The sequence below is a fragment of the Onychostoma macrolepis genome, chromosome 11 (genome assembly GCF_012432095.1).
Source record: "Onychostoma macrolepis isolate SWU-2019 chromosome 11, ASM1243209v1, whole genome shotgun sequence".
NCBI classification, from domain to species: Eukaryota; Metazoa; Chordata; class Actinopteri; order Cypriniformes; family Cyprinidae; genus Onychostoma; species Onychostoma macrolepis.
Genome location: NC_081165.1, coordinates 24457681 through 24484829, shown reverse-complemented (window position 1 = coordinate 24484829; position 27149 = coordinate 24457681). Strand labels below are relative to the sequence as shown.

Here is a 27149-nt window from a genome sequence, read left to right as displayed (position 1 = left end):
TTGTGGTTTGTGGTGTTGCAGTAGTTAGCACTTCATTCTGCCCCAGAAACACACATGACTAGTACGTACAGACTAAACACCTTCAGCTTTCTGTCGTCTAGATGACTTCAAACACAACGACCGTTAACGTGAACTCTGGCTAAGACGGTCACCTTGAACCGCCCGTGTGTTGGTCATGTCTCACGAGCGAGGAGCTTTCTGAACACTAGGAGCGATGAGGATGAGAGTGGCTGTGCTGGTGCTTGCTGTTTCTTTCAGTCTGACTGAAGGTATGTATGTCATTGACTTTTTCTGTCATGGCTGATGGCACATATACTACACCGCAGAGGAAGATGATAACAAGATTAGATTGCTAGACTTTTACGGAAGTAATGATATAGATTTCAGATGATTGTGCTCTTGTGTGATATGGTGTGTAGATTTTATCAGTGCTGTGAACCTACAAGCGCCATTTGACTAAACCACCATTAAACAACTATAAACCACAGGATGTAAACAAATTACGCCTTTTTTGACGATGTTTTTATCATTACATCAAAAAGTCACATACTAACTTAAATCTGAATAGATGACTTCAAATGGTTATACGCGATTGGTGGAAAGTTCATGTTTTTGAAAGAAGTCTGTTATGCTCACCAAGGCTGCATTTATTTGATCAAAAATACAGTAAGTTGTGAAATATTATTACAATATAATCTAATGGTTTTCTATTTTAAAATGTAATTTATTCTTGCGATGAACCGCTGAATTTTCAGCATCATTTCTCTAGTCTTGTGTCACATGATCCTTCAGAAATCATTCTGATATGTTGATCTGGTGCATATTATGTTGAAATATGCATATGCATATTGTGTTGAAAACAATTTTTACTGCTTGAAATTTTTGTGAAAACATATACATATATATATATATATATATATATTTTTTTTTCATTTTAAAGAACAGCATTTATATAAAGTAGAAATATTTTGTAATATTAAAATGTCTTTGCTGTCACTTCAGATAAATTTTATACATTCTTGATGAATATTTAATTCTTTAAAAAAAAGAATTTACCACAAACTTGAACGCTAGTGAGTCATGGTTTTCAAAAAATATAAGCAGCAAAAACATTTCAACATTAATAAGAATAATAATAATCATATTAGAATGATTTATATCAAGACTAATGATGCTGAAAATTCAGCATTGCATTACAAGTATAAATTACATTTTTATAAAAAGTGTAATAATATTTCAGTATTACTGATCTTACTATATTTTTAATCAAATAAATGCAGCCGTGGTAAGTAATGAGACTTCTTTCAAAAACGTATTAATGCATTGTATTATATTTAAATGTAATTGTCTTTTTCATTATTGTATTTTTTTGTTTTTTTTATACACACATAATCTATATAGCCTATATATACTTTTTGTGAAAGCTCCTGTCACCAAGAAAAATACCTTGTGTGTGTAAACATACTGTACTTGACAATAAAGCTCTTTTGGATTTCTATTTCTTGGTAGGATCAGGATGAGTTACAGTCAAACTTACAGATGTTTTTTTCATTTGAATGTTCTTAAAGCAGAACGATGTGTGTCTACAAGTAGTCCACACTGTTACAAAAATTCAATTAGACCAGAAGAAGACTTCATTTGTGAATGGGATGAGAGAAACCCTGAGAAGAGTCAAACACACACTCTCCATATATGGTGAGTTCAACCAACACGAGTCATGAAAGTAACACAAACAAATCATGCTGTCTTCATGGTTGCAAAAAAGTTTAAACTTAAGAAAGACTGTGCGTTTGACTGTGTGTAAAAAAAAACTTGGGTTTAACAGATACTGAGGCTTGGTAATGCATGTCAGTCATCATAAATCTAACTTTCACAGGGACACTGAAAAAAAACGTTTTCTTATGCGTAAGAACTCCAGCAAAAAAGGACAGGTAAACGTTCACTTGGAGGAACTAGGAATCCCGTCAAAAAAGACAGACATATGGGTACAGACACAAGTGGGCAACCTCACCTGTAATTCTAGCAAAATCTCAGTCATCCTTGAATGCATGGGTAAGTTTATACTAGATTAATGAGGGCAAATACATATGGTGTATTAGGGGTGTGCGATATGACGATTTTTGATCGTGGACGATAAAAATGTCACCACGATCTGCTTTTGGAGAAATACCGTGATATCGTGCTACAGCACACATTCTTACTGCAGTCATGCCATCTACGCCGAAAATTTTGTTGCGCGTCTACATGGCGTTGCGTGGTAGTGATAGCCATGAAGTTTGGAAACCTTTGCAAATCTTTTTTTTTTTTTAAGAGTGTATCAAACTGAAATCACAGTCAATTAATCGATAATAATAGGCTGATTAAAAAACACTTAATAGTCACTTCTTGTTTAATGGTATTTATATATAGACATACTTTAAAAATTCATAAACATAAAATCAAATTGTTTTGTGCAAACTCCACCAGATTCTTGTTCTGCATCTCTTCTGTATCACTGAGGTGATTTTCATGCTACTTTACTGTATCATTTTTTAATAATTGCATACCAAAGTCATGACGAATGCTATTTACTACCTGTCATATATTGACCTAGTTTCTTCTGTTCCCCTATTGGTTAATTAGATCCTCACCTGTTTCTGTTTCCCCCTTGATTACGTTTATTACTTATAGCCTGTGTTCTCCCATCATTCTTTGTCTGCTGTTGAGTTTACGTTTGCCTTATGTGTTTTGCTACCCCTTGCTCCTGGAAATCGTCTGTGGATTATTATTGAAAGACTATTGTTTGCTCTACTCCCCGTCTTACATACGTAACTTTACACTACCTCACTGTATCACATATTTTAAAAATTCATGAAAAGATAGTATCAAATTGTTTTCTGCAAACTCCACCAGATTCTTGTTCTTCATCTCCTCAAGTACCACTGTGGTGATTTTCATTTTGCTTTACCGTATCATTTTTTTAATAATTGCATATACCAAAATCATGACAAATGCTATTTACATTGCTGTTTAGACATATTTAAAAAATTCATAAAAAGATAAAATCAAATTGTTTTCTGCAAACTCCACCAGATTCTTGTTTTGCATCTCCCCAAGTACCACTGTGGTGAGTTTTCATGTTGTTTTACTGTATCATTTTTTAATAATTCCATATTGGTGAAAACAATTTGATTTTATCCTTTCATTACTTTTTAAAATATGTCTTTACAGTGAGGTAGTAAATAGCATTGGTCATGAGTTTGGTAGGTCTATACAATTATTAAAAATGAAGCAACATGAAAATCACGACAGTGGTACTTGGGGAGATGAAGAATTTCAGAAAACAATTAGATTTTATATTTTAATGAATTTTTTTAAATGTCTATATAGCAATGTAAATAGTATTTGTCATGATTTTGGTATGCAATTATTAAAAACTTATACAGTAAAGTAGCATGAAAATCACCACAGTGGTACTTGGGGAGATGCAGAACAAGAATCTGGTGGAATTTGCAGAAAACAATTTGATTTTATATTGTAATGAATTTTTAAAATATGTGATGCAGTGAGGTAATAAATAGCTTTTGTCTGACTTTGCTATGCAATTATTAAAAAATGATACAGTAAAACAATATAAAATCACCTCAGTGGTACTTGGGGAGATGCAGAACAAGATTCTGGTGGAGTTTGCAGAAATGTATTTTATTTTATATTTTTATGAATTTTAACATGTCTATACAGCAATGTAAATAGCATTTGTCATGACTTTGGTATGCAATTATTAAAAGATGATACAGTAAAACAACATGAAAATGTTTGTACACTACACAGTGGTACTTGGGGAGATGCAGAACAAGAATTTGCAGAAAACTTTTTTTAAATTTTCTTATGAATTTTGTAAAATATGTATACCAACACCAAGTGTCTCAGGCCAAAACATGCATAAAACATTTTACAAAAACATTTTACAAACCCATTGCAAGTGTTTTATTGAAAGTTTAATACACTGAATACAATTAAACAATAAAATAACATTAAATAAAAAGTGCCTGTATAAAGTGTTTTTTAATCAGCCTATTATTATCGATTAATTGACTGTGGTTTCAGTTTTGATACGCAATCCGACCCCCACTAAAAAGCCTGTCTAACAGTGCCTGATTACTGAACTAAGTTATCTTTTGCGCGAATACCGTCAAAACACACAAGGTTTATGTACAGACTCAGTTGGTTATGTCTAAAATGAAGGTAAACAGTTCAGACAAACGGAAGCATGCCTGTATATTAGATGCCTGCAGGTCTTAAAGAGACCGAACTAAACATGCTGCCGACTGTCATTAAAGGGATAGTTCACCCTAAAATTTCATTTCTGTCATTATTTACTCACTCACATGTTGTCCCAAACCTGTATTAATTTCTTTCTTGTGCTGAACACAAAAGAAGATATTTTGAAGAATGTGGGTAACCAAACAGTTGCTGGTCCACATTGAATTTGATAGAAGGAAAAAAAATATTATGGAAGTCACTAGGGACCAGCAACTGTTTGGTTTTCCACATTCTTCAAAATAGCATTTATGTTCAGCAGAAGAAACTCATTCAGGTTTAAAACTAATTTTGAGTGAGTAAATGATGGTATAAATATAAAACACTATGACAGAATTGACAGACAGATGACAGAATTTTTATTCTTTAATGTTAAAAACTCACTACTCTTGACAGAAATAAATACAGCTGCTTTAATAGGAATCAATCTATATAGTGTTTTATTTTAATATTTGTTCATTCAATTTCTTGAATGCTCCTAAATATGCCTATTGAACCTGAAAATAAAGCACTGTTTGTTTTATTTGTATATTATGTATGTTTTTAATGTGTATCTTTGTTCTTATTTTTAATAAAAAAGATAAAATAATGAAATAATGAAGATTTTTATCTTCGTCTACTTTGGCCTAAATATCCACCATTCTTTTTTATATTTTGTTACCTTGAAAGGCTTTGTCTTCATAACAGGGAAATTATTTAGGCTGCACTGCTCAGACAAAATAGTAAAACCAACATGACAAAGAATCATGATAAAATCGTCATATCGCCCACCCCATGGTGTATGTAAACATAAATATATTGTATATGTAATAATTATAGAATTAAATATGCTATATATATATATATATATATATACAGTATCTCACAAAAGTGAGTACACCCCTCACATTTTTGTAAATATTTTATTATATCTTTTCATGTGAAAACACTGAAGAAATGACACTTTTCTACAATGTAAAGCTTGTGTAACAGTGTAAATTTGCTGTCCCCTCAAAATAACTCAACACACAGCCATTAATGTCTAAACCGCTGGCCACAAAAGTGAGTACACCCCTAAGTGAAAATGTCCAAATTGTTAAGTGTTAATATTTTGTGTGGCAACCGTTATTTTCCAGCACTGCCTTAACCCTCTTGGGCATGGAGTTCACCAGAGCTTCACAGGTTGCCACTGGAGTCCTCTTCCACTCCTACATGACGACATCACGAAGCTGGTGGATGTTAGAGACCTTGCGCTCCTCCACCTTCCATTTGAGGATGACCCACAGATGCTCAATAGGGTTTAGGTCTGGAGACATGCTTGGCCAGTCCATCACCTTTACCCTCAGCTTCTTTAGCAAGGCAGTGGTCGTCTTGGAGGTGTGTTTGGGGTCGTTATCATGTTGGAATACTGCCCTGCAGCCCATGCTCTGCTTCAGTATGTCACAGTACATGTTGGCATTCATGGTTCCCTCAATGAACTGTAGCTCCCCAGTGCCTGCAGCGCTCATGCAGCCCCAGACCATGACACTCCCACAGCTTGACTGTAGGCAAGACACACTTGTCTTTGAACTCCTCACCTGGTTGCTGCCACACACGCTTGACACCATCTGAACCAAATAAGTTTATCTTGGTCTCATCAGACAACAGGAAATGGTTCCAGTAATCCATGTCCTTAGTCTGCTTGTCTTCAGCAAACTGTTTGTGGGCTTTCTTGTGCATCATCTTTAGAAGAGGCTTCCTTCTGGGACGACAGCCATGCAAACCAATTTGATGCAGTGTGCGGCGTATGGTCTGAGCACTGACAGGCTGACCCCCCACCTCTTCAACCTCTGCAGCAATGCTGGCAGCACTCATACATCTATTTCCCAAACACAACCTCTGGATATGACGCTGAGCACATGCACTCAACTTCTTTGGTCGACCATGGCGAGGCCTGTTCTGAGTGGAACCTGTCCTGTTAAACCGCTGTATGGTCTTGTTCACCGTGCTGCAGCTCAGTTTCAGGTTCTTGGCAATCTTCTTATAGCCTACACCATCTTTATGTAGAGCAACAATTCTTTTTTTCAGATCGTCAGAGTTCTTTGCCATGAGGTGCCATGTTGAACTTCCAGTGACCAGTATGAGAGAGTGAGAGCGATAACACCAAATTTAACACACCTGCTCCCCATTCACACCTGAGACCTTGTAACACTAACGAGTCACATGACACCGGGGAGAGAAAATGGCTAATTGGGCCCAATTTGGACATTTTCACTTAGGGGTGTACTCACTTTTGTGGCCAGCGGTTTAGACATTAATGGCTGTGTGTTGAGTTATTTTGAGGGGACAGCAAATTTGCACTGTTATACAAGCTGTACACTCACTACTTTACATTGTAGCAAAGTGTCATTTCTTCAGTGTTGGCGCATGAAAAGATATAATAAAATATTTACAAAAATGTGAGGGGTGTACTCACTTCTGTGAGATACTGTATAATACATATATATAAATATATACATATATATATATATATATATATATACAACCCGAATTCCGGAAATGTTGGGACGTTTTTTAAATTTGAATATAATGAAAACTAAAAGAGTTTAAAATCACATGGAATACTTTCAGAAACCACTGTCAGTAAACACAATCCGCCATGCCATCTGCAGATGCCAACTAAAGCTCTATCATGCAAAAAGGAAGCCATATGTGAACATGGTCCAGAAACGCCGTCGTGTCCTATGGGCCAAGGCTCATTTAAAATGGATTGTTTCAAAGTGGAAAAGTGTTCTATGGTCAGACGAGTCCAAATTTGACATTCTTGTTGGAAATCACGGACGCCGTGTCTGGGCTAAAGAGGAGGGAGACCTTCCAGTGTGTTATCAGCATTCAGTTCAAAAGCCAGCATCTCTGATGGTATGGGGGTGCATAAGTGCATACGGTATGAGCAGCTTGCATGTTTTGGAGGGCACTATGAATGCTAAAAGGTATATAAAGGTTTTAAAACAACATATGCTCCCCTCCATACGACGTGTATTTCAGCAGGACAATGCAAAACCACATAGTGCAGCTATTGCAACAGCATGACTTCGTAGTAGAAGAGTCCGGGTGCTGAATTGGCCTGCCTGCAGTCCAGATCTTTTACCTATAGAGAACATTTGGTGCATCAATAAATGAAAAATATGTCAAAGATGACCACGAACTCTTCAGCAGCTGGAAACCTATATCAGGCAAAAATGGGACCAAATTCCAACACCAAAACTCCAGAAACTCATAAACTCATAAACACCGTGGTAAACATGCCCCCGTCCCAAACTATTTTGAGACCTGTAGCAGGCATCAAATTTGAAATGAGCTCATTTTGTGCATAAAATTGTAAAATTTCTCAGTTTAAACATTTGTTATGTTATCTATGTTCTATTGTGAATAAAATATTGGCTCATGTGATTTGAAATTATTTTAGTTTTCATTTTATTCAAATTTAAAAACGTCCCAACATTTCCGGAATTCGGGTTGTGTGTATATATATATATATATATATATATATATATATATATATATCAGCATAACATTTTGCTAACGTATACTTATGTTGTCAACAGTCAAATACAGTGTACCTCAGATTATCAGCATGAAAAGGTCAGCTAGAATTCTGAATCTCACACTGGACAAACCAGAGGATAACAAAGGTGCTATTTATGAGATCAGATGGAGACAAAGGGACTCTGAATGGCAGAATGTAAGACGTTTCAGAAAATCTGATATTTTAAAATCCTGAAATGAATCTGTTATTTTGCTAATATTATGTTCTCCAATTGCAGACAACATTTGAAACTAAGGACGGCACTATCAAAGGTTAGAGTCCTTATTCTTTTAATACAAATTATACATGTGCAGTAATAAGGTAGTCTGAATGGTCTGAACAGTGATTTGTCCTTGTGTTTATAAAAAAAAAAGAGTTAAAGGCACAATATGTAAGTTTTCGCTGCTAGAGGGCGCATATTCAAAACAAACAGAGAAATGAAGGCGTAGATTGATGACGCCGTGTGGAATCATCGGAGTTGTTGTCTTCATCCCCACTGCCGATGCAATCATGTCCATGGATGAGCTAATGTATAAAAGACTTATCAAGGTGACTGTGGTATGAAGCAGGGCAGGACTGAAAGCCGTGGAAGTGAAACGATGCTGCTGGAGTGATTGGTAATGAAGAACAAGCGTGATACACGGCTTGAAAGCAGCGGAGCTTTTATTATAAAACGGATAGTTCTGGTCCTTGATTCTGATTGGTTGAGCTATGTTCGAAGCTGTTGTAAATTACTCTACAAACATACACCTTATACACCTTTGTTTGTTGCTCAGCAACCACTTTGTTTCTGAGGAACTACATTGTTTGGCGGAAGAATAATTTTTAAATTAATATCATTAAACTTTATTTGCTCTGTTTATTTTGTGACACCTTACTACAGTCATGGCCAAAAATATCGGCACCCTTGGTAAATATGATCAAAGAAGGCTGTGAAAATTTATCTGCATTGCTAATCCTTTTGATCTTTTATTTAAAATTTCACAAAAATCTAACCTTTCATTGGATAATAAGAATTTTAAATGGGGGGAAATATCATTATGAAACAAAAAAATTCTCAAATACACGTTGGACACAATTATTGGCAGCCCTAGAAATTCTTATGAGTAAAATATCTCTGAAGTATATTCCATTCATATTCACAATTTTGAGCACTCCAGGGTGATTATGAACATGAAATTATCCAGCCACGGCTCCCTGTTTCACAGAAATATAAATAGGAGGGAAAACAAAGCCCAAATTCTCTTAATCATCCATCACAATGAAAAAAAACAAATAATATATTTCTGATGTGCAGCAAAAGATAATTGAGCTTCACAAATTAATGAAGTGACTTTAAGAAAAGAACTAGAGCAGTGAAAATTCCCATTTCCACCATCAGGGCAATAATTAATAATTTCCAATCAACTTAAAATATTACAAAACTGTCTGGAAGAGGACGTGTGTCTATATCGTCCTAATGCACGGTGAGAAGGAGAGTTTGAGTGGCTAAAGACTCTCCAAGGACCACAGCTGGAGAATTGCAGAAAATAGTTGAGTCTCGGGGTCAGAAAGCCTTAAAAAATTGTCAAACAGCACCTACATCATCACATGTTGTTTGGGAGGCTTTCAAGAAAAATTCTCCTCGCTCATCCAAAAACAAACTCCAGCATATTCAGTTATCAGACACGACTGGAACTTCAAATGGGACTGGCTTCTATGATCAGATGAAACTAAAAAATGAGCTTTTTAGCAGCAAACACTCAAGATGGGTTTGGTGAACACAGGGATAAAAAGTACCCCATGTGTACAATGAAATATACTGCTGTATTTTTGATGTTGTGGGCCCATATTTCTGCTGGAGGTCCTGGACATCTTGTTTAGACACATGGCATCATGGATTCTATCAAATACCAACAAATAAAAAATCTGTAAGTGACTGACTCTGTTAGAAATCTTATAATGGGCCATGTTTGGATCTTCCAACCGTACAATAATCCAAACACAAAAATGAGCACAAAACCAAGCTTCTGCTGGTCATCACAGTCCTCTGACCTGAACCCTGTAGAAAATGAGTGAACTGAAGAGAAGAAGCACCAACATGGAGCTGGGAATCTAAAGGGTCTGGAGTGATTCTGGATGAAGGAATGGTCTCTGATCTCTTGTCAGGTGTTCTCTAACCTCATCAGGCATTATAGGAGAACATTTAGAGCTGTTAAACTGGCAAATGGAGGTTTCAAAATGTATTGAATAAAAGGGTGCCGTTAATTGTGGCCAATGTGTATTAGAGAAAAACATTTATTTCATAATATTTTCCCCCATTTTAAATTCTTATTATCCAATGAAAGGTTAGATTTTTGTGAATTTTTAAATAAAAGATCAAAAGGATTAACAATGTAGATTAATTTTCACAGCCTTCTTTGATCATATTTACCAAGGGTGCCGATATTTTTGGCCATGACTACGTATATGGAATAACCGTTTTATAAAAGCAACAAGCCCCGTGAAGCCATGGTTTACAGTGAATTTATAACAGTTAGGGGTGTTAGCTCCGCTTCGCGTCGTGCCTATCAACGCCCCTTAGCTGTTATACAGTGGGGAAAAAATTTATTTTATCCCCTGCTGATTTTGTATGTTTGCCCACTGACAAAGAAATGATCAGCCTATAATTTTAATGGTAGGTTTATTTTAACAGTGAGAGACAGAATAACTAAAAAAAATCCAGAAAAACACATTTAAAAAAAAGTTTTACTAAAAACTCTTGTACTAGTTGGCCACCAGGTTTGCACACATCTCAGGAGGGATTTTGTCCAACTCCTCTTTGCAGATCCTCTCCAAGTCATTAATGTTTCAAGGCTGACGTTTGGCAACTCAAACCTTCAGCTCCCTCCACAGATTTTCTATGGGATTAAGGTCTGGAGACTGGCGGCCACTCCAGGAACTTTATGTGCTTCTTCTTGAGCCACTCCTTTGTTGCCTTGTGTTTTGGGTCATTGTCATGCTGGAATACCCATCCACGACCCATTTTCAGTGCCCTGGCCCTAACAGCAGGGTTCAACGGGGCTAAAGGCGCCTTTGATATTATTTTCATCTAAACCACTAGATGGCACAAAAATGTGGCTTAGCACTTTCCAAAACATTCACTTTTCAACATGCACGTGTTTATTTATCTGATCTTTGACGCAATCGTGCACAGCAGTGCAAAGTTGATTCTGTGCTTATTGCAGTAAAACTATTATACAGTTGAATTTATTTATACCATAGTCCCACAGACTTACACTATTTGCTGATTTATCAGACATTACACGCAAGATGAAATGAAAATGACATCCCGAATTTTCTGAAAACAGTCGGTTTCCATCAGAAATACAGTGATATAAAAACACCCGCACCGGGTTTTGATTTTGAAACGTGCAGTGCTCAACCAAGCCCCACCCGCCAACCATTATTTTTGTGATATCACAAATAAAGGAAAACAACTTTTTTTTTTAAATAACTCCCTTTGGAGTGGACTTTGAGATTTGTAACTTTGTAGATCTTTTTTATGCCCAAACACACACACTACACACTAACTAAAATTCAAAAAGTGAAAAAGCATAATAGGACCCCTTTAAAATTATAGACTGATAATTTCTTCGTCAGTGGGCAAATGTACAAAATCAGCAGGGGATCAAATAATTTTTTTCCCCACTGTAAATTCACTGTAAACCATGGCTTCACAGGGTTTATTGCTTTATTACAGTGCATTTGTCACCTGTCTAATAAAATGCATAACATATTACAGGTTCTTTATGATTTACATCAGGGGTGTCAAACTCAGTTCCTGGAGGGCCGCAGCCCTGCAGAGTTTTGTTCCAACCTTGCTCCAACACACAAAGCATGTAGTTTTCAAATAAGCCAGGAGGACTTGATTAGTTGGATCAGGTTTGTTTAATTAGGGTTGCATCTAAACTCTGCAGAGCTCCAGCCCTACAGTAACTGAGTTTGACACCACTGGTTTATATGTTTTCTACAAAATAAAACTGGAAAATCAATGATGTATGACATCATTGGCAGGTGACGCAAGGACACGGTCCGTTACACGAGTTAAAATTGCTAATAAGTACACAAGTAAGTACACAAGTCAGCAAAATATATAACACAGTTCTAGTGGTTTTTGGATATTTTATTAAAAACATCTTACATATTGTGGCTTTAATGACTTGTTCAAAATGCATTATTAAAAAAAAAAACAATGTTTTTAAAATTCCTTTTTAAATAAAAGAATTCAATACTATGAAAACATTCTGTAATTTCCAGGACTCACTTTTTTTTTTTTTTTTTAAATATTAGTTTGGTAACTAAATTATTATCTTTTGTCTATTTGGTTAAATAATAGGTCAAAAAAGAAATTGTTTCTGCAAATTCATCCATTGCACTGGAAAGGGAAGGTCAAGTCGAGTGCATCATGGAATACAACATTCTGTGTAGTGTGCACTGCTGCATACTTCATATTTTGGCAAATTAAATAGACCATAAAGGAATTATTTTTGTGCAAAATGTGCATACTGTGTGCATATTAAATACTAGTAGTAAGAATATGTCAATACTGTACACTATTCCAGCCTATAAAACTAAAGCTAAAGAGGAAAATGTGGGAACGTGTTATCAAATCTTATTTTGTGTAGCACCTACAGTTTTTGGTGCAAAATCTGTAATAAAAAAACATAGTGGTTATGTATGACCCCTTTAAACGATCTCAAAATTTAACGGTTGCAACCTAGGCTCACTGGAAATACGTGACTTCAAAAAACTGCAAAAATATTTCTACACATAGGCAGTTTCCAGGTGAAATGAACACTAGAGACTTTTGTTCCTTTTCACACAAATGATTACAGCAATTTTAGATTAAATTGATCACTGATTAAATGCTTATTTTTGCTTACTTTTTCCAGAGAAAGCATGAGGTTGGGAAGATGAAATAATGCCTGTAGGTAAAGTAAAATAAGCCTGATTGGTTGATTTAAACTCTTGAAATCTGGCAACCTTGACCATAAAAGACTGTTACCAATGCAAGACAGGATAAATAACCTGCTGGCAAATATCACAGATGATTATGCTTAATAAACCGAGGGAATATATGAAGCATAATCATCATAGTGAAGCCCGATTGCAAGCAACGTAGTATCAATCATAATTGCAACCATTTTGTGCACATGTTTTTGGCATGTTTTTTCATGACACTGTGCTGGTTAATAAACACACATCTGACAAGTGCAGGACAATGTAACCAGAACAACAGGTTTTGCAGTCACGTATTTCTAATGAGGTTGAAATTTTGTGCCCATCCTTCCCAAAATATACAAAACTGATTGAGATGCGCTTGTAGATTTCCACAGGCTACATCTACATTACCAGACCATCTACCAGATCCAACTGAGGCGGCAGGCCAAACTCAAGTCACGTCTATGTAAAGACTCACTACATGCTCTCTGGAGTGACTGGAGCCAAATGGTGGATGTTCCCTCAGGTTCGATTTCATCTGTCAACGAATGCTGCAGTTTCACAGTGCGAAGCAATAGAATATGTAAAAGCATCGGTTAACAGATGTAACACCTCTCTACAGATATCAGGCGCCGACCTGTAATACGCTGGGTAGAAAGTAACCCGAAAAATGGTACCAGGGATATTAATCTCTCCTGGGATGTAAGTGTTAAAGGAACAGAGCACATCAGAAATGTTTTAAAATTTGATATGAGTGATGCTAAAATGTAGTTTTCTTTAGGCCCCATCTGCTGAAGAGTCTGTAGGGGGTGTGAGGTATAATCTGAGACTCTCAGTTTGGCCTTGTGACAAAAGCAAGAGAAAGAAAAGTACAACTAATCAAACCTATAATACATCAATAACATATTCAGAGGCCAGAATTTCCATTATTGCCATTAACAAGGTTGGATGTTCACCACGACGGCAGATCATCATTCCTGCTGTGAAACATCTGAACTGTAAGTGTTAGCGTGGGTTTTCAGGTACAGCATGTGTGTTAGAGTGTGTGCGCTTATGGCAGGACATGTAAGTGTAAGTTGTGGGGTTTTTGGTGACTTTCAGTTTTGTTAAAAATTACTCATTCAAAATATATCACTTACGTTTTTTTTTTTTTTAACTGAAAAAAAAAACCTTGAGAGGAAACAGTAAAGTGGAAACATATGAAATTTTTACATTTCAGACTGCGACTCTGACATGCCCTCAGATATCACCATGGCTAATAATAAAGCCTGCTTAGAATGGTACAAGCTGGAAGATGGTGAGACCCGACCAAGGACAGTACACAGCTCAAACAAAATATTGCTCAAGAACATTAAAAATGGTATATTCATCCATTTGTCCAATTTAAAGCATTATATTTATGTGTCATATTAGCATGTGCTGCGAATGCTAACTCCTGTCTCTGGTTTTAATTACAGAGGTGGAGCATTTTGTACGTCATTATTACTTTCTTCACACCATAAGAAAGAAACGGTATCAAACTACCGTGATGTGTCCTTTTTACTCAGAACAGAAAGGTAAATTCAGATTGAGGATGTGCCCGTAAATTTGGATATTTTCATGTTATGGCCAATAAATGACCGATGTAAAAAAAAAAAAGGCTGATATTAAAATACTGTTTTGCTTAAAAATGTAAAAATAAAATCTAAAATGAAGCAGAAAATGCTTCAAGTAAATCATGTACAGTATGAAAAATTGATATTTTGAGATTTTATAAAATTATATTTGAACATAGATATGAAGATGCACTATCCGAACTTAAGTGGTTGTAATTCATGAATGCTTTGGACCTAATATTAGTCTCCTAAAATAAAATCAAAGCCATAAGTCTAACTACGTTATGTTCCAAATTTGAAGTTGATATCACAAAAATTATGGTTCCTGTGCGATTTTGTTAAAGAGTTACTCCACCCCAAAATGAAAACTTTCTCATTAATCACTTACCCACATGTCGTTCCAAACACGTAAAAGCTTCGTTCGTCTTTGGAACACAATTTAAGATATTTTGGATGAAAACCGGGAGGCTTGTGACTTCCAAGTAAATAACACTGTCAAGACCCAGAAAAGTATGAAAGACATCGTCAAAATAGTCCATCTGCCATCAGTGGTTCAACTGTAACGTTAAGAAGCTACCAGAATACTTTTTGTACACAAAGAAAACAAAAATAACAACTTTATTCAACAATTCGTCTAATTTGTTTAATGCGCTATACCAAAAATAGCCACCGAGTACCCAAACTAAATTTTCATGCATTTTTCCTGTCACAGATTCCTTTATCACAAAATAACCACCAGATATGGAAGCTTGAGACTCAGATATGTGGGAAAGATTAGAAAAAGTTTGGATTATAAAATATTGCAGTAAATTTCGTAATATGACACTTGACACCACCCATTAGGGAGAGGAGCCCACTAAAAGGTTTTAAAGTACCATTTCCATGGTAATGCAATGTCCGATTTTTTAATTTTGAGTGTTTAAGCTTTTGAATTTAGGATGATTAATAAAATATGTGAAAGGCAATAATAAAAGAGCGCCACAGGTTAAAAGATGAACTTTTAATGGGTGTTTCGTGACGAATAAATGTCAAAATAATGAAAATTTCATTATTAAATATCAAATATTGTCTGATATTGATCAATTAACTGATATGGTCCCATGAGGTGCATCCCTTGTTTAGACTATTTAGAGTAGGTTATTGAAAAATGAAGACCTCAGTATAGATAGAGTCCATGATGATCTCTAATTTTCACAATGGAACATTTGCATTTGTTTTAGCACCTAAAAATGGTCCAGCCAATGTGAATATTTCTGATGTGACACATGAATCAGCTGTGGTAAGCTGGCTTTCCATTCCTGTGGCGGAGCAGCGAGGATTTCTACAGCATTATGTCATTTGGATATCTGGACAGGGAAACACAAGTAAGCTGAAAGTTTATAGTATTACTAATCATTTATTTGCTATGTGGAAGTCACAGCCGTAGATACAAGTTTTTTACTTGTATGACAAACAGTTGAACCCATTACAAACATATCAATGTTTTGCTTTCTGTTCCTCTTGCTTCAGAGTTCCATACAGTCCCAGCAAATAAAACCAGCTTCCTGATCAAGGACCTCCACCCAGGGGCCTCTTACACCGTATCTATATCCGGAAGGACAGAAGCTGGTAATGGGCCGAACTCAACGGTGAACTTTGAAACATACTCCAAAGAAATGGGTACTGAAACACAGTCACTGCCAAATGAGAAATGATTATGCAGAATTGAAAGGTTTATTTGAACTGTTTGCTTTTGTCAAAGAAACACAATGAGGTGTGAGAATGTACCTGCCAACAGCAAATGTGTTCTGCCATTTCATTCAGGCTTATCGTGGCAGGACCAAACCATCTTGATCGTCTGCGTGGTTGCCCTCTTGTGCACTATAATCTGCTCCGTAGCTGCCAGGAGGTGAGATTGCCATAACCCAGAACAGCTGATTGAAGGCCAAGATATGTTATATTGTACATAACCTGCAGCTTGCAGACTGCAGAGCATAGAGCAACACCAAGGTCATGGGATCGACTGCCAGGGAACACATGCGCTGTAAAAAAATTTTAAAAACTTAAAAAATAATCTGGATTTATTCTGACTATATTATTGTATTGCTGTGACTTTCAATCTAATCATTTTGACATTATTCTCAAAATATTACTATGAATACTGTATATAATAAATAGAACTTTGTTCTTGTAATTTTGACTTTCTTAAAATGTTACAGCTTAAATCTCGCATTGGTAGTCATTTTGACTTTATTCTAGTAAATTCGAATTTATTCTTGAATCTTGTATTGCTGCAAATTTCTATCATCAGTTTGACTCTTTTTTTTTTTGGTCATAACTTTCTCATAATTTTGACTTTAATCATAAGTTATTGCAACTCCAATTTTGTATATGCTGTAATTTTAACTATTTTCCAAATATTACAACTTTAATCTTATATCGGTCATAATTTTGACTTTATTTTTTATAATTTTGACATTGTTCTAAAAATACAGCTTTATTCTTGTAATTTTGACTTTATTCTTAAAATATTAAAACTCTTTTCTCATTATTTTGACTTTACGACTTTATTATTTTATTGGTCTTAATGTTTTATTTTTTCAAAACATTACTTTTATAACTTTATTCTTGTATTGGTCGTAATCTAGACTGTTCTTAAAATAATGCAACTTTGTTATTGTAATACTACCACTTTGTTTTTCTAATTTTACTTTATTCCAAAAATATCACAATTTAATTTTATAGTAGTCTTAATTTTGACTGATTTTCAAAATATTACATCTTTATTCTTATAATACTATGGCTTTATTCTAATAATTTTGACTTGATTCTTAAAATATTTTGTAATTTAGAATTTTCTTGTAATACTGTGACTGTTCTTATCATTTTTATTTCATTCTTAAAAAATTTAACTTTAACTGTCTCTTTGCTTTCCAGATTGAAGCTGTTACCTGAGGTGCCCAGTCCTGTGATTGATGCAGCAGAATTCAGGTGTCCGGAAGAGCAGGTTAGCAACACGAACTGCTGAAGAATCGAAACCTATGCATTTCCAACAAAACAGCCTCAATATTTTTTAAAAACCACATTATAATGACCCAAATTCTGAAATCTCCCTTCACTGTTAGCAGAAACAAATCCAACCACAACACCTTAAAAGCAGATATCCAATAGAGAAAAATAGTAAAAGAAAGCTGCATTGCACAATCATCTCACAGAATTCAGCTTATTTACATAAATTATAGACTTGACCTACTAATAAGTTTGATGCAAAATAAATGGAGAGTATATTTTGTAATTAAATCAATCCTTTTGTGCATGAGTCATCAGTGCAAGTTATTCCAAATGAGAAAATGTTTGTGACGCAGGACCAGAGCCCGACGATAGAGGAGGTGCATGAATTCGTTCTCTTGCTGCGTCAAGATCTCAACAAATGCAGGGAGAACATGACCCCTGAGCAGAGCACTTTACTGCAAGACTTTGGGCTTGTCATCTTTGAAGAGGAAGACGAGGAAGACGGAGAGGGTGGAGTTACCGACTTGAGCTCAGTGAAATCCTGTTTCTATCCGAATCCTAGCTACAGAGGACAGACGCTACAGCTGCCAGAGCCTTTCCACATGACAGACAGCACTTCAAGGGACAATGACACAGAGTCCACTTACAGAAATGGCCTGTTCTTTGAAACACGAGTCCTGGAGTGTGACAAAACGTCACTATAACAGAACCTGACTGTGTAGGGACAAATAAACAACCCTAAACAAACCTCATCTATCTGCTGCATGTGTCTTCTGTACAGCCAGATGCAGTCAGTTATAGCATCTTTAGCTTTTCTTTAAAGTGCACCTGAGACATAATACTGGAAATAACCCAGTTCTGAGAACAGTGTGCGATTCTCAGCAGTCACTGAGGTTGCGAACGCATCCTCACTCTTAAGCTTTGTTGTGGTCACTGATGTCACATTCTGGATTCTCATTATGTCTATGTATGAAGCATACTGCTTATTGGTGTTCTTAGTAATAAAGTTACCGTTATTGTGCTCTTCACATACAGGTACATCACAGCTAAAAGTTTAGAGTAGAATTGAATGGCAGACAGCACTAATGTTAACCTTTTATAGATGTTACTGTTGGTAATGTTAGTTAATTTTACTGCTGAATATGCATTTAAATTTAATTTCCAATTTTATAGGCCCCCCAGAAAAAGATAATCCGGCCCTCAAATGAAGTTTATTGAATAGCCCTGATTTAGGGTTAGTTAGATTTTTTCAAACAGCAAGGATGTGTAAAATTGATCAAAAGTGACAGTAAAGACTTTTATGTTGTTACAAAAGATTAGTATTTCAAATAAATGATGTTCTTTTGAACTTTCTTTTCATCAAATAATGTAAGAGAAATTCTCCTCAGAAACAATAACGCTTTCCACAAAAATATTAAGCAGCACAACTTTTTTTAAACATCAGTAATAATGAGAAATGGTATTATTATATCATTGTTGTTATTATATTATTATTATTATTATCAATGTATATAATTATCATTTGTAGTATAAAAGTTATAGCATAGAAATCATACACAGCTGAGTATATATTTATACATTTACAGTTTTGTCCACTAGGGAGAGCAATTCAATCTCTCAGAAAAGACACTGGGGTTTTTATATCATTTAAATAAACAGACATCACAAACCAAGAGTCTTGGGTTTTACTATATTAACCATTTATGTTTCTACTGTAAAAACATTATAAATCTGTATGGAATCTACATCCGAGGTGCAAGAATTTGAATATGAATCAACTTTGTTTTCTTCCCTCTTCTTTTCGTTCTTTTTTAAAGTAATTTTTATTTTTATTATTATTATTTTTTTTTAAGTACTAACAACTAATTTTGGTACCTTTATTTAATTATATATATATATATATTAAAGATTACTGACATTTTAGTCTGCTATCAGTTTTTATCACTTAACACTTATTCAACTATGCTTGAATATACTTGAACTAAAAAGTTGTCAATGAGGCGGTACCCTTTCAAAAAGTACTACTAAGTACTAATAAGCACTCCTTAGGGGTAAATAAGGTACAAAGATGTAACTTTTGAAAGAATGTTCTTCTGTATCTATTTTTTTCTGAGAGTGTTCAAAACAGGGTAACAAAAAGTGAAAATTACATTTTACATTTTTTTGTATGATCTGTATTAATTATTTGAGAGAGAGATTGCTTTGGTGACAGGATATGGAATGTGTTTAGTTAGAACAGCATCCTGCTGTAGCTGGATATTCTCTGTCTCAAAGCAAAGCGCTGCTGCCCTCTGTCTTCACAAAAGCACCTTTGTTCATGATTCTGTGCAATGCTCAGGATATGGGAATTAATCACAGATGAAGAACTCCTCCTCCTCAGAATCTATAAGGATTAAAAAAGAAAAAGCACTAGTGTGGGATAAAACTGAAAAAAGAACCCCCAGAATATGACAACAAATGGATCAATATAGCATAAGATGAATCTTTCACATTAGTAGCAGAGTGACATCCCTTAAAGAGTTACCATGGTAATGATGTACATTTTAATAGTTAACTTGATATTAGCTACCACTGTAAATCCAAAATGACATTTACTAAATTATGACTTTGCTATATTAGCCAATGTTACACTTCAAGTAAAAATATAATAACACATTTTCCTCACAGTTTGATGAATAGATAGATAGATAGATAGATAGACAGACAGACATAGATATTCTCATTCTTATTTGTTACACTGTTTATTTAAGTTTATATTGTTATAATGTTTTTATTCTATTATTTTGATCTCATTGTTATTATATTTCTCCACATATATTTCAAGCTTTGGCAATATTGCATTTTTTACAGTCATGCCATTAAAGCAATATTGAATTGAATTGAAATAGATAGATAGATAGATAGATAGATAGAAGATAGATAGATAGATAGATAGATAGATAGATAGATAGATAGATAGATAGATAGATAGATAGATAGATAGATAGAAGATAGATAGATAGATATAGAGACAGACAGATAGATAGATAGATAGATAGATAGATAGATAGATAGATAGATAGATAGATAGATAGATAGATAGATAGATAGATAGATAGATAGATAGATAGATGATAGATAGATAGATAGATAGATAGACAGACAGACAGACAGACAGACAGACAGACAGACAGACAGACAGACAGATAGATAGACAGATAGATAGATAGATAGATAGATAGATAGATAGATAGATAGATAGATAGATAGATAGATAGATAGATAGATAGACAGACAGACAGACAGACAGACAGACAGACAGACAGAGACAGACAGATAGATAGATAGAAGATAGATAGATAGATAGATAGATAGATAGATAGATAGATAGATAGATGAATAGATAGATAGATAGATAGATAGATAGATAGATAGATAGATAGATAGATAGAGACAGACAGACAGACAGACAGACAGACAGACAGACAGACAGACAGATAGATAGATAGATAGATAGATAGATAGATAGATAGATAGATAGATAGATAGATAGATAGATAGATAGATAGATAGATAGATAGATAGATAGAGACAGACAGACAGACAGACAGACAGACAGACAGACAGACAGACAGATAGATAGATAGATAGATAGATAGATAGATAGATAGATAGATAGATAGATAGATAGATAGATAGATAGATAGATAGATAGATAGATAGATAGATAGATAGATAGATAGATAGATAGATAGATAGAGACAGACAGACATAAAGACATAGATAGATAGACAGACAGACACAGACAGACAGATAGATAGATAGATAGATAGATAGATAGATAGATAGATAGATAGATAGATAGATAGATAGATAGATAGATAGATAGATAGATAGATAGATAGATAGATAGATAGATAGATAGATAGATAGATAGAGACAGACAGACATAAAGACATAGATAGATAGATAGATAGACAGACAGACAGACAGACAGACAGACAGACAGACAGACAGATACAGACAGATAGATACAGATAGATAGACAGATAGATAGATAGAAAGATACAGATAGACAGACAGACATAGATAGATAGATAGATAGATAGATAGATAGATAGATAGATAGATAGATAGATAGATAGATAGATAGATAGATAGATAGATAGATAGAAAGACAGACAGACAGATACAGACAGATAGATACAGATAGATAGACAGATAGATAGATAGAAAGATACAGACAGACAGACATAGATAGATAGATAGATAGATAGATAGATAGATAGATAGATAGATAGATAGATAGATAGATAGATAGATAGATAGATAGATAGATAGATAGATAGATAGACAGACAGACAGACAGACATAGATAGATAGATAGATAGATAGATAGATAGATAGATAGATAGATAGATAGATAGATAGATAGATAGATAGATAGATAGATAGATAGATAGATAGATAGATAGATAGATTTTATCATTAGCTTCATAAAACACCATTTTGTTTCTCTCATGGAAAGATGGAGTCCGTGAGAGGGGTTGTTCTGTGGACATAAGAGCTAGCAGCTTCAGTTTAAGTGTCTCCTGCGTCCAGTGGCCAGTAGGGGGCAACAGATCACATTAGCATGCAGGAGTAGGGTAGGTCAATATGAGTGAACGCTGTAGATTTCAGGGGGTGCAGATTACTTGAGAAATTGGAGTATGAGGACTCAGCGAAACGTAAGAGCAGAACCGCACGCTTATTTCATGCTTTTCAGAAGCGTGGGAATAGCGAGGCCGTCGGAGACAAACTAAAGGACTATGAGGACGAGAAACCGACCAACAGAGACACTAGACAAAGGACAGCTCCATTTCCATAAAAACACTCCATAACGGAGCAAACAAAGCACAACAACTGTTTTGACACTTACATTGGTGTATGGTTATCGCCATATAAACAGGAGAGACTGGACCGAAACCGACCCCGCGAGGATCAGTTGTGGAAAAAAGCTGGAGTGGTTGAATTTCACTGATTTACTTGCGTGAAAATGGGGTGAGTTCACTCTCCTTTTACTACGAATTTTAGAAAAACGACGACGATTGGTGTTGAACAACGCTTATAACCTCTCTTTGAGCATATAGAGAGTGTGTGACAGTTGTAGGTTCAGTGTAACTTTAGTTTGGATCAGTATTTTTGGACGCTGTAAGTTTGGAAAAGGCGGACGCGAGCTCACATTCCTGCTGTGTTTCAAAATCTAAAACGTCTATTTGGTGGTCATTTTTGTAAAAAATAATGCATTATTAATGCTTTCTGTGATTAAATAGATGCATGGCACATTGTAAATGTTACCATCTCCAGATTTTATTGTTTTCTTATAAGCTGTGCATTCGTTCAAATTCAACGATCACCCTTTCCTCTGTTCAACATTCGTGTTTGTTACTGAGAAGAATAACCTTGAAAGACTGAAACAGTTTATGAGTCACTTTCCATTAATAAGGTACAAAAAAAAAAAAAAAAAAAGGTTAGTGAACGGAGGTGTTCAGAAAATGTTGATGGCCAACCAGTCACAAAAGTTGTATGTAAACTGCTGCGAACATGAAATGAAATTTGACTAGCGCTGTCGATTAATCGCGATTAATCGCATCCAAAATAAAAGTTTTCGTTTACATAATATATGTGTGTGTACTGTGTATATTTATTATGTATATATACAGTAAATACACAGACATGCATGTATATATTTAAGAAAAATATGTTACGGTTATATGTTAAATATATTTATATATGATATAAATTTTATAAATATATACATGTAAATATTTTCCAAATATATGCTGTGTGTGTGTGTATTTATATATACATAATAAATATACACAATACACACATTTTGGATGCAATTAATCGTTTGACAGCACAAAATTTTACCATATCTTTTTTTAAATGCATTTTGATGATTGTGAATAATTTGTATACATTTCCATTTTATAATTTTATTTATTCATTTTTTTGCCAGACTTCTCCAGAGTGCTAGAGCCGTGACGTCAATTCGCCACTGGTTCCCTTGAGTTCTTGTTGAATGTGTTTTTATAATGGGGTTTTGCAACATGTAGCCTACGTAACAATACGGAAGAAATTATATTTCACTACTTTTATTTTCTCTTCATTTTCTGCGCGCTTTGAATTTTTTGCAATCCTGTTACAAAAATGTGGTAAACTGTAGCAATAAACATTAAATAAATGCTAAAATTAAATAGAAAATATGTATGCAATTAAAAAAAGCAACTAACTATGGCAGAATGGGTAACAGGGTTGCAAATTTAGCCTAAATTAAGCTGTCAAGCAGTAGGGGCTACTTTATTTGGGACAAAATATAGATTTTTGATTGATTGAAATGTGAAAATTGAAATTGTTTACTTGTCTTTCCCAACATCTTGTAGTAAAAGTCTTATTTGACCTCATATTGAGATAAAGATGCTACGATATATGAAGAACTCATAGTCACCTAGTCGTGATATTATGCATTCGTTTCATGGTTGTAAACTGTTTAAACATGCATGCTTGATGGTGCGTGGTAGGCTGGCTTTGTTGACATGGATTCAAATCCTCTTCTGTGCTGGCGAGAAAAATGAACTGAGATGGGCTGCTCTCAGATGGGCTCAAATGGCACTCTGTAAATACATTTGACGCTATTGGAGATTTCCTGGTAATTGGGTCAGAGATCACATAAATCAGATGTGAAATTTTAGAACAGCATGCTATTACCCAGCAGGTGACTTCTCCTTGACAGAAAGACTTGTCTCTCTTCTGTTTTGTTTATCATGTGGTCTGCTGTTCCTATTTTCAGTATTTGCAGGATTTGATTGCGTCTTCCATCTAAGAGGCATAAAAAAATGCAATTGGTTCTTGGGAACTATCCAGGAGGCTCAGTCTCTGAACGAAGACATCGGCTGTGGTGTGAAATTACTGTAGAAGTTGGAGTGGAGACCTTTTTATATACCGTACTGTGCAACAGAAGTGCTTGATAAACAGTTTCTGCATGGAGCACCTGCATCGTCCTTTTCCAGAGGTGCTCTGTCCTAGATAACCTTCCCAGAATGCCAGAGTGATTAAGCATTACCAAAATGTCACTTTGGCCTCTGGAGGTTTAATTCAGGCAAGATTGATGGACCCAGAGTTTGCTATGGAGCCACAACACAGATGACACAGGTGTGACCTTCAGCGGTGTGTGGACAGGGCTGATATGAATCTGGACTGATGGCTAGAATTCAACGAGAGATTACTCGCTGACTTGCCATTAGCATCACACCATTACTTTCTGGCTGGCAGAGGATCAAGAGGGCACCGACGTACTAGAGATTTTGTTACACTTGAGAGCACATTGAATCTATTGATTTTAAAGGGATAGTTGACTTTCTTTTTTCAGCAGAACACAAAAAAGAGGATTTTTGGAGAAATGTCTCAGTGTATTGTTTATCCATACAATGAAAGTCAGTGGGTACAACATTGAACCCATTGGCTTTTACTGTAAAGACAAAAACAATAGCTTCGTTTTTATCACATGAGAGAAATGTTTCACCTTTCTGAAATCAAGCCCTCAAAAAAATCTCCTGTTGCGATTTACAATGAAGAGATGCACTACCGTTCAAAACTTTGGGGTCAGAAGTATTATATATGTGACCCTGGACCTCAAAACCAGTCTTAAGTGTCAATTTTTCTAAATTGAGATTTATACAACACCTGAAAGCTGAATAAATAAGCTTTCCATTGATGTATGATTTGTTAGGATCGGACAATATTTGGCCGAGATACAACTATTTGAAAATCTGGAATCTGAGGGTGCAAAAAAATCTAAATATTGAGAAAATCGTCTTTAAAGTTGTCCAAATGAATTCTTAGCAATGCATATTATTAATCAGAAATGACGTTTTGATATATTTACATTAGTAAATTTACAAAATATCTTCATGGAATTTTTACTTAATATCCTAATGATTTTTGGCATAAAAGAAAAATCTATCATTTTGACCCATACAATGTATTTTTGGCTATTGCAACAAATATACCCCAGCGACTTAAGACTGGTTTTGTGGTCCAGGGTCACATATATGTATATATATATAATATGTCGTTTTAATGCACTGTATCACGTTGGAGAAAAATGTGAAAAATGCATGCATTTACACTATTGTTCAAAAGTTTTTTTTTATCTTAAAGAAATGGATATTCATCATACATGCATTAAATTGATCAAAATTGACATTAAAGGCATTTATAATATATTTCTATATAATTTTTTCAAATAAATACTGTTCTTTTGAACTTTCTATTTATTAAGAAAAACAAATCACGGATTCTACAAAAATATGAAGCAGCACAACTGTTTCCAACATTTCAACATTTATAATATGAAGAAATATTTCTTGATCAGCAAATCAGCATATTATAATGATTTCTGAGACTGGAGTAATGGTGCTAAAAATTCAGCTTTGCATCACAGGAATAAATTACATTTTAAAATATATTCCAATAGAAAACAGTTCTTTTAAATTGTAATAATATTTCACAATATTACTGATTTATTACAGTAATTTTGATCAAATAAATAAGTGACTTCCTTTTAAAGATTTAAAAATCAAAGTATTAACAAATACCAAACTTTGTAATATTAGTGTAAATTTATTGCACTTATATATTTGTTTGATTAGGTACATGGTGTAAGATAAAAATTGCTGCAGATGCATCTATTCATGTGCCTCGCTCGAGAGTGTTTGTTTGCTAGCAGCGTTAAACAGTCTGGAGTCTGAGCCATTCTCACAGCTCAGAAATATATCTTTGATTAATCCATCCGTAATCATCTCCTGTTGATTTGGTGATAAGAGGATGAGGTGATGTGTCAGACAGTCCAGGCCGGGCCTTTCTCAGCCTGTTAGCACGTCCGTGCCCCTCCATAATCAGATCTGGCTCTGATGTCCCACACTTGACCTTGCATTAGGTGCTTCTCACTCACGTCACAAGCGCTACTGTTTCTGTGATCACACCTCTGATATTATATCGACCTACCTCAGCCCAAGAATAATGTGTCATCCTAATGGGGAGTTAAATAATGCAGAGCATGTTATGAATATATATACTTTTTTTTTTTTTTCTTGGAAGGGAGCAGGCACTATTCAGCTTGAAGGCACACGTCTTCCAAATTGACCCGGCCACTAAACGAAATTGGATTCCGGCCAGCAAACACGCCATCACCGTCTCCTTCTTCTATGATGCCGGCAGGAGTGTGTATCGCATTATCAGCGTAGGGGGCACTAAGGTGAGAGACCTCGTCTACAGGTCGTCCAACTCAGTGTTGTTGATGCAGTTTTATTAATCAAAAGATGCTGCTGTTGTTATTAAAAGGTGGTATTTTTGTGTTTTGCTCTAATAAAGGCGATTATCAACAGCACCATTACACCTAATATGACCTTCACGAAAACATCACAGAAGTTTGGCCAGTGGGCGGACAGCAGAGCCAACACGGTGTATGGCCTTGGGTTTGCCACAGAGCAGCAGCTTCAGCAGGTAAATGCATGTTGCAGATCGGTTTTATTAAGGGAGTAGTCATTTACTCACCCTCATGTTGTTCCAAACTTCTATGTGTCTTCTGTTGTGCACAAAAGATGATGTTTTGAAGAATGTCAGAGGCTACCGTCATCTGTTTGTTTACCCACATTCTTCTAAATATTTTCTTTTGTGTTCAGAAGAAGAAAGAAATTCGTACAGGTTTGGAACAACATGAGATTGAGATTGAGTAT

At 35.1% G+C, this 27149-nt stretch overlaps 2 protein-coding genes and 1 long non-coding RNA gene across 5 annotated transcripts in view; 2 read left to right on the top strand and 1 right to left on the bottom strand.

Annotated features, from left to right (window-relative positions):
- On the top strand, positions 1–19047 carry il12rb1 (interleukin 12 receptor subunit beta 1). Of its 2 annotated transcripts, none has more exons than XM_058790616.1 (15): positions 1–269; positions 1572–1695; positions 1877–2052; positions 7863–7999; positions 8082–8115; positions 13191–13331; positions 13428–13507; positions 13587–13803; positions 14025–14165; positions 14263–14361; positions 15621–15764; positions 15910–16059; positions 16204–16288; positions 17317–17386; positions 17745–19047. In XM_058790616.1, exons 1-15 carry the CDS (start codon positions 215–217, stop codon positions 18093–18095), a joined length of 2004 nt encoding a protein of 667 aa, XP_058646599.1. In that variant the 5' UTR covers positions 1–214; the 3' UTR covers positions 18096–19047. The 2 variants fall into 2 exon arrangements, with proteins under 2 accessions (XP_058646599.1, XP_058646598.1); XM_058790615.1 differs by having other exon boundaries at positions 1569–1695.
- LOC131548972 (uncharacterized) lies at positions 16283–19774 on the bottom strand. Its single transcript, XR_009273298.1, has 3 exons — positions 19701–19774; positions 17331–17418; positions 16283–16421 (listed from the first exon to the last, which is right to left on the bottom strand). It is a non-coding gene; the product is annotated as an uncharacterized LOC131548972 (long non-coding RNA).
- Positions 19775–21985: 2211 nt separating this feature from the next.
- homer3b (homer scaffold protein 3b) overlaps positions 21986–27149 on the top strand; it is a 22867-nt gene continuing 17703 nt past the window's right edge. For both annotated transcript variants that reach the window (XM_058792131.1, XM_058792130.1), the window contains exons 1-3: positions 21986–22410; positions 26512–26668; positions 26785–26916. In XM_058792131.1, the coding sequence (XP_058648114.1) occupies positions 22406–22410; positions 26512–26668; positions 26785–26916 (294 nt within the window). In that variant the 5' untranslated portion in view covers positions 21986–22405. The remainder of the gene's footprint in view (positions 22411–26511; positions 26669–26784; positions 26917–27149) is intronic.

Excerpts from the sequence above, each read along its gene's own strand:
- il12rb1 (XM_058790615.1), top strand. The coding sequence starts at position 215 with ATGAGGATGAGAGTGGCTGTGCTGGTGCTTGCTGTTTCTTTCAGTCTG. Across the intron at positions 13,332-13,427 it reads AATGGTGGATGTTCCCTCAG|ATATCAGGCGCCGACCTGTA; the intron begins GTTCGATTTCAT and ends ACCTCTCTACAG. Across the intron at positions 16,060-16,203 it reads AACATACTCCAAAGAAATGG|GCTTATCGTGGCAGGACCAA; the intron begins GTACTGAAACAC and ends CATTTCATTCAG.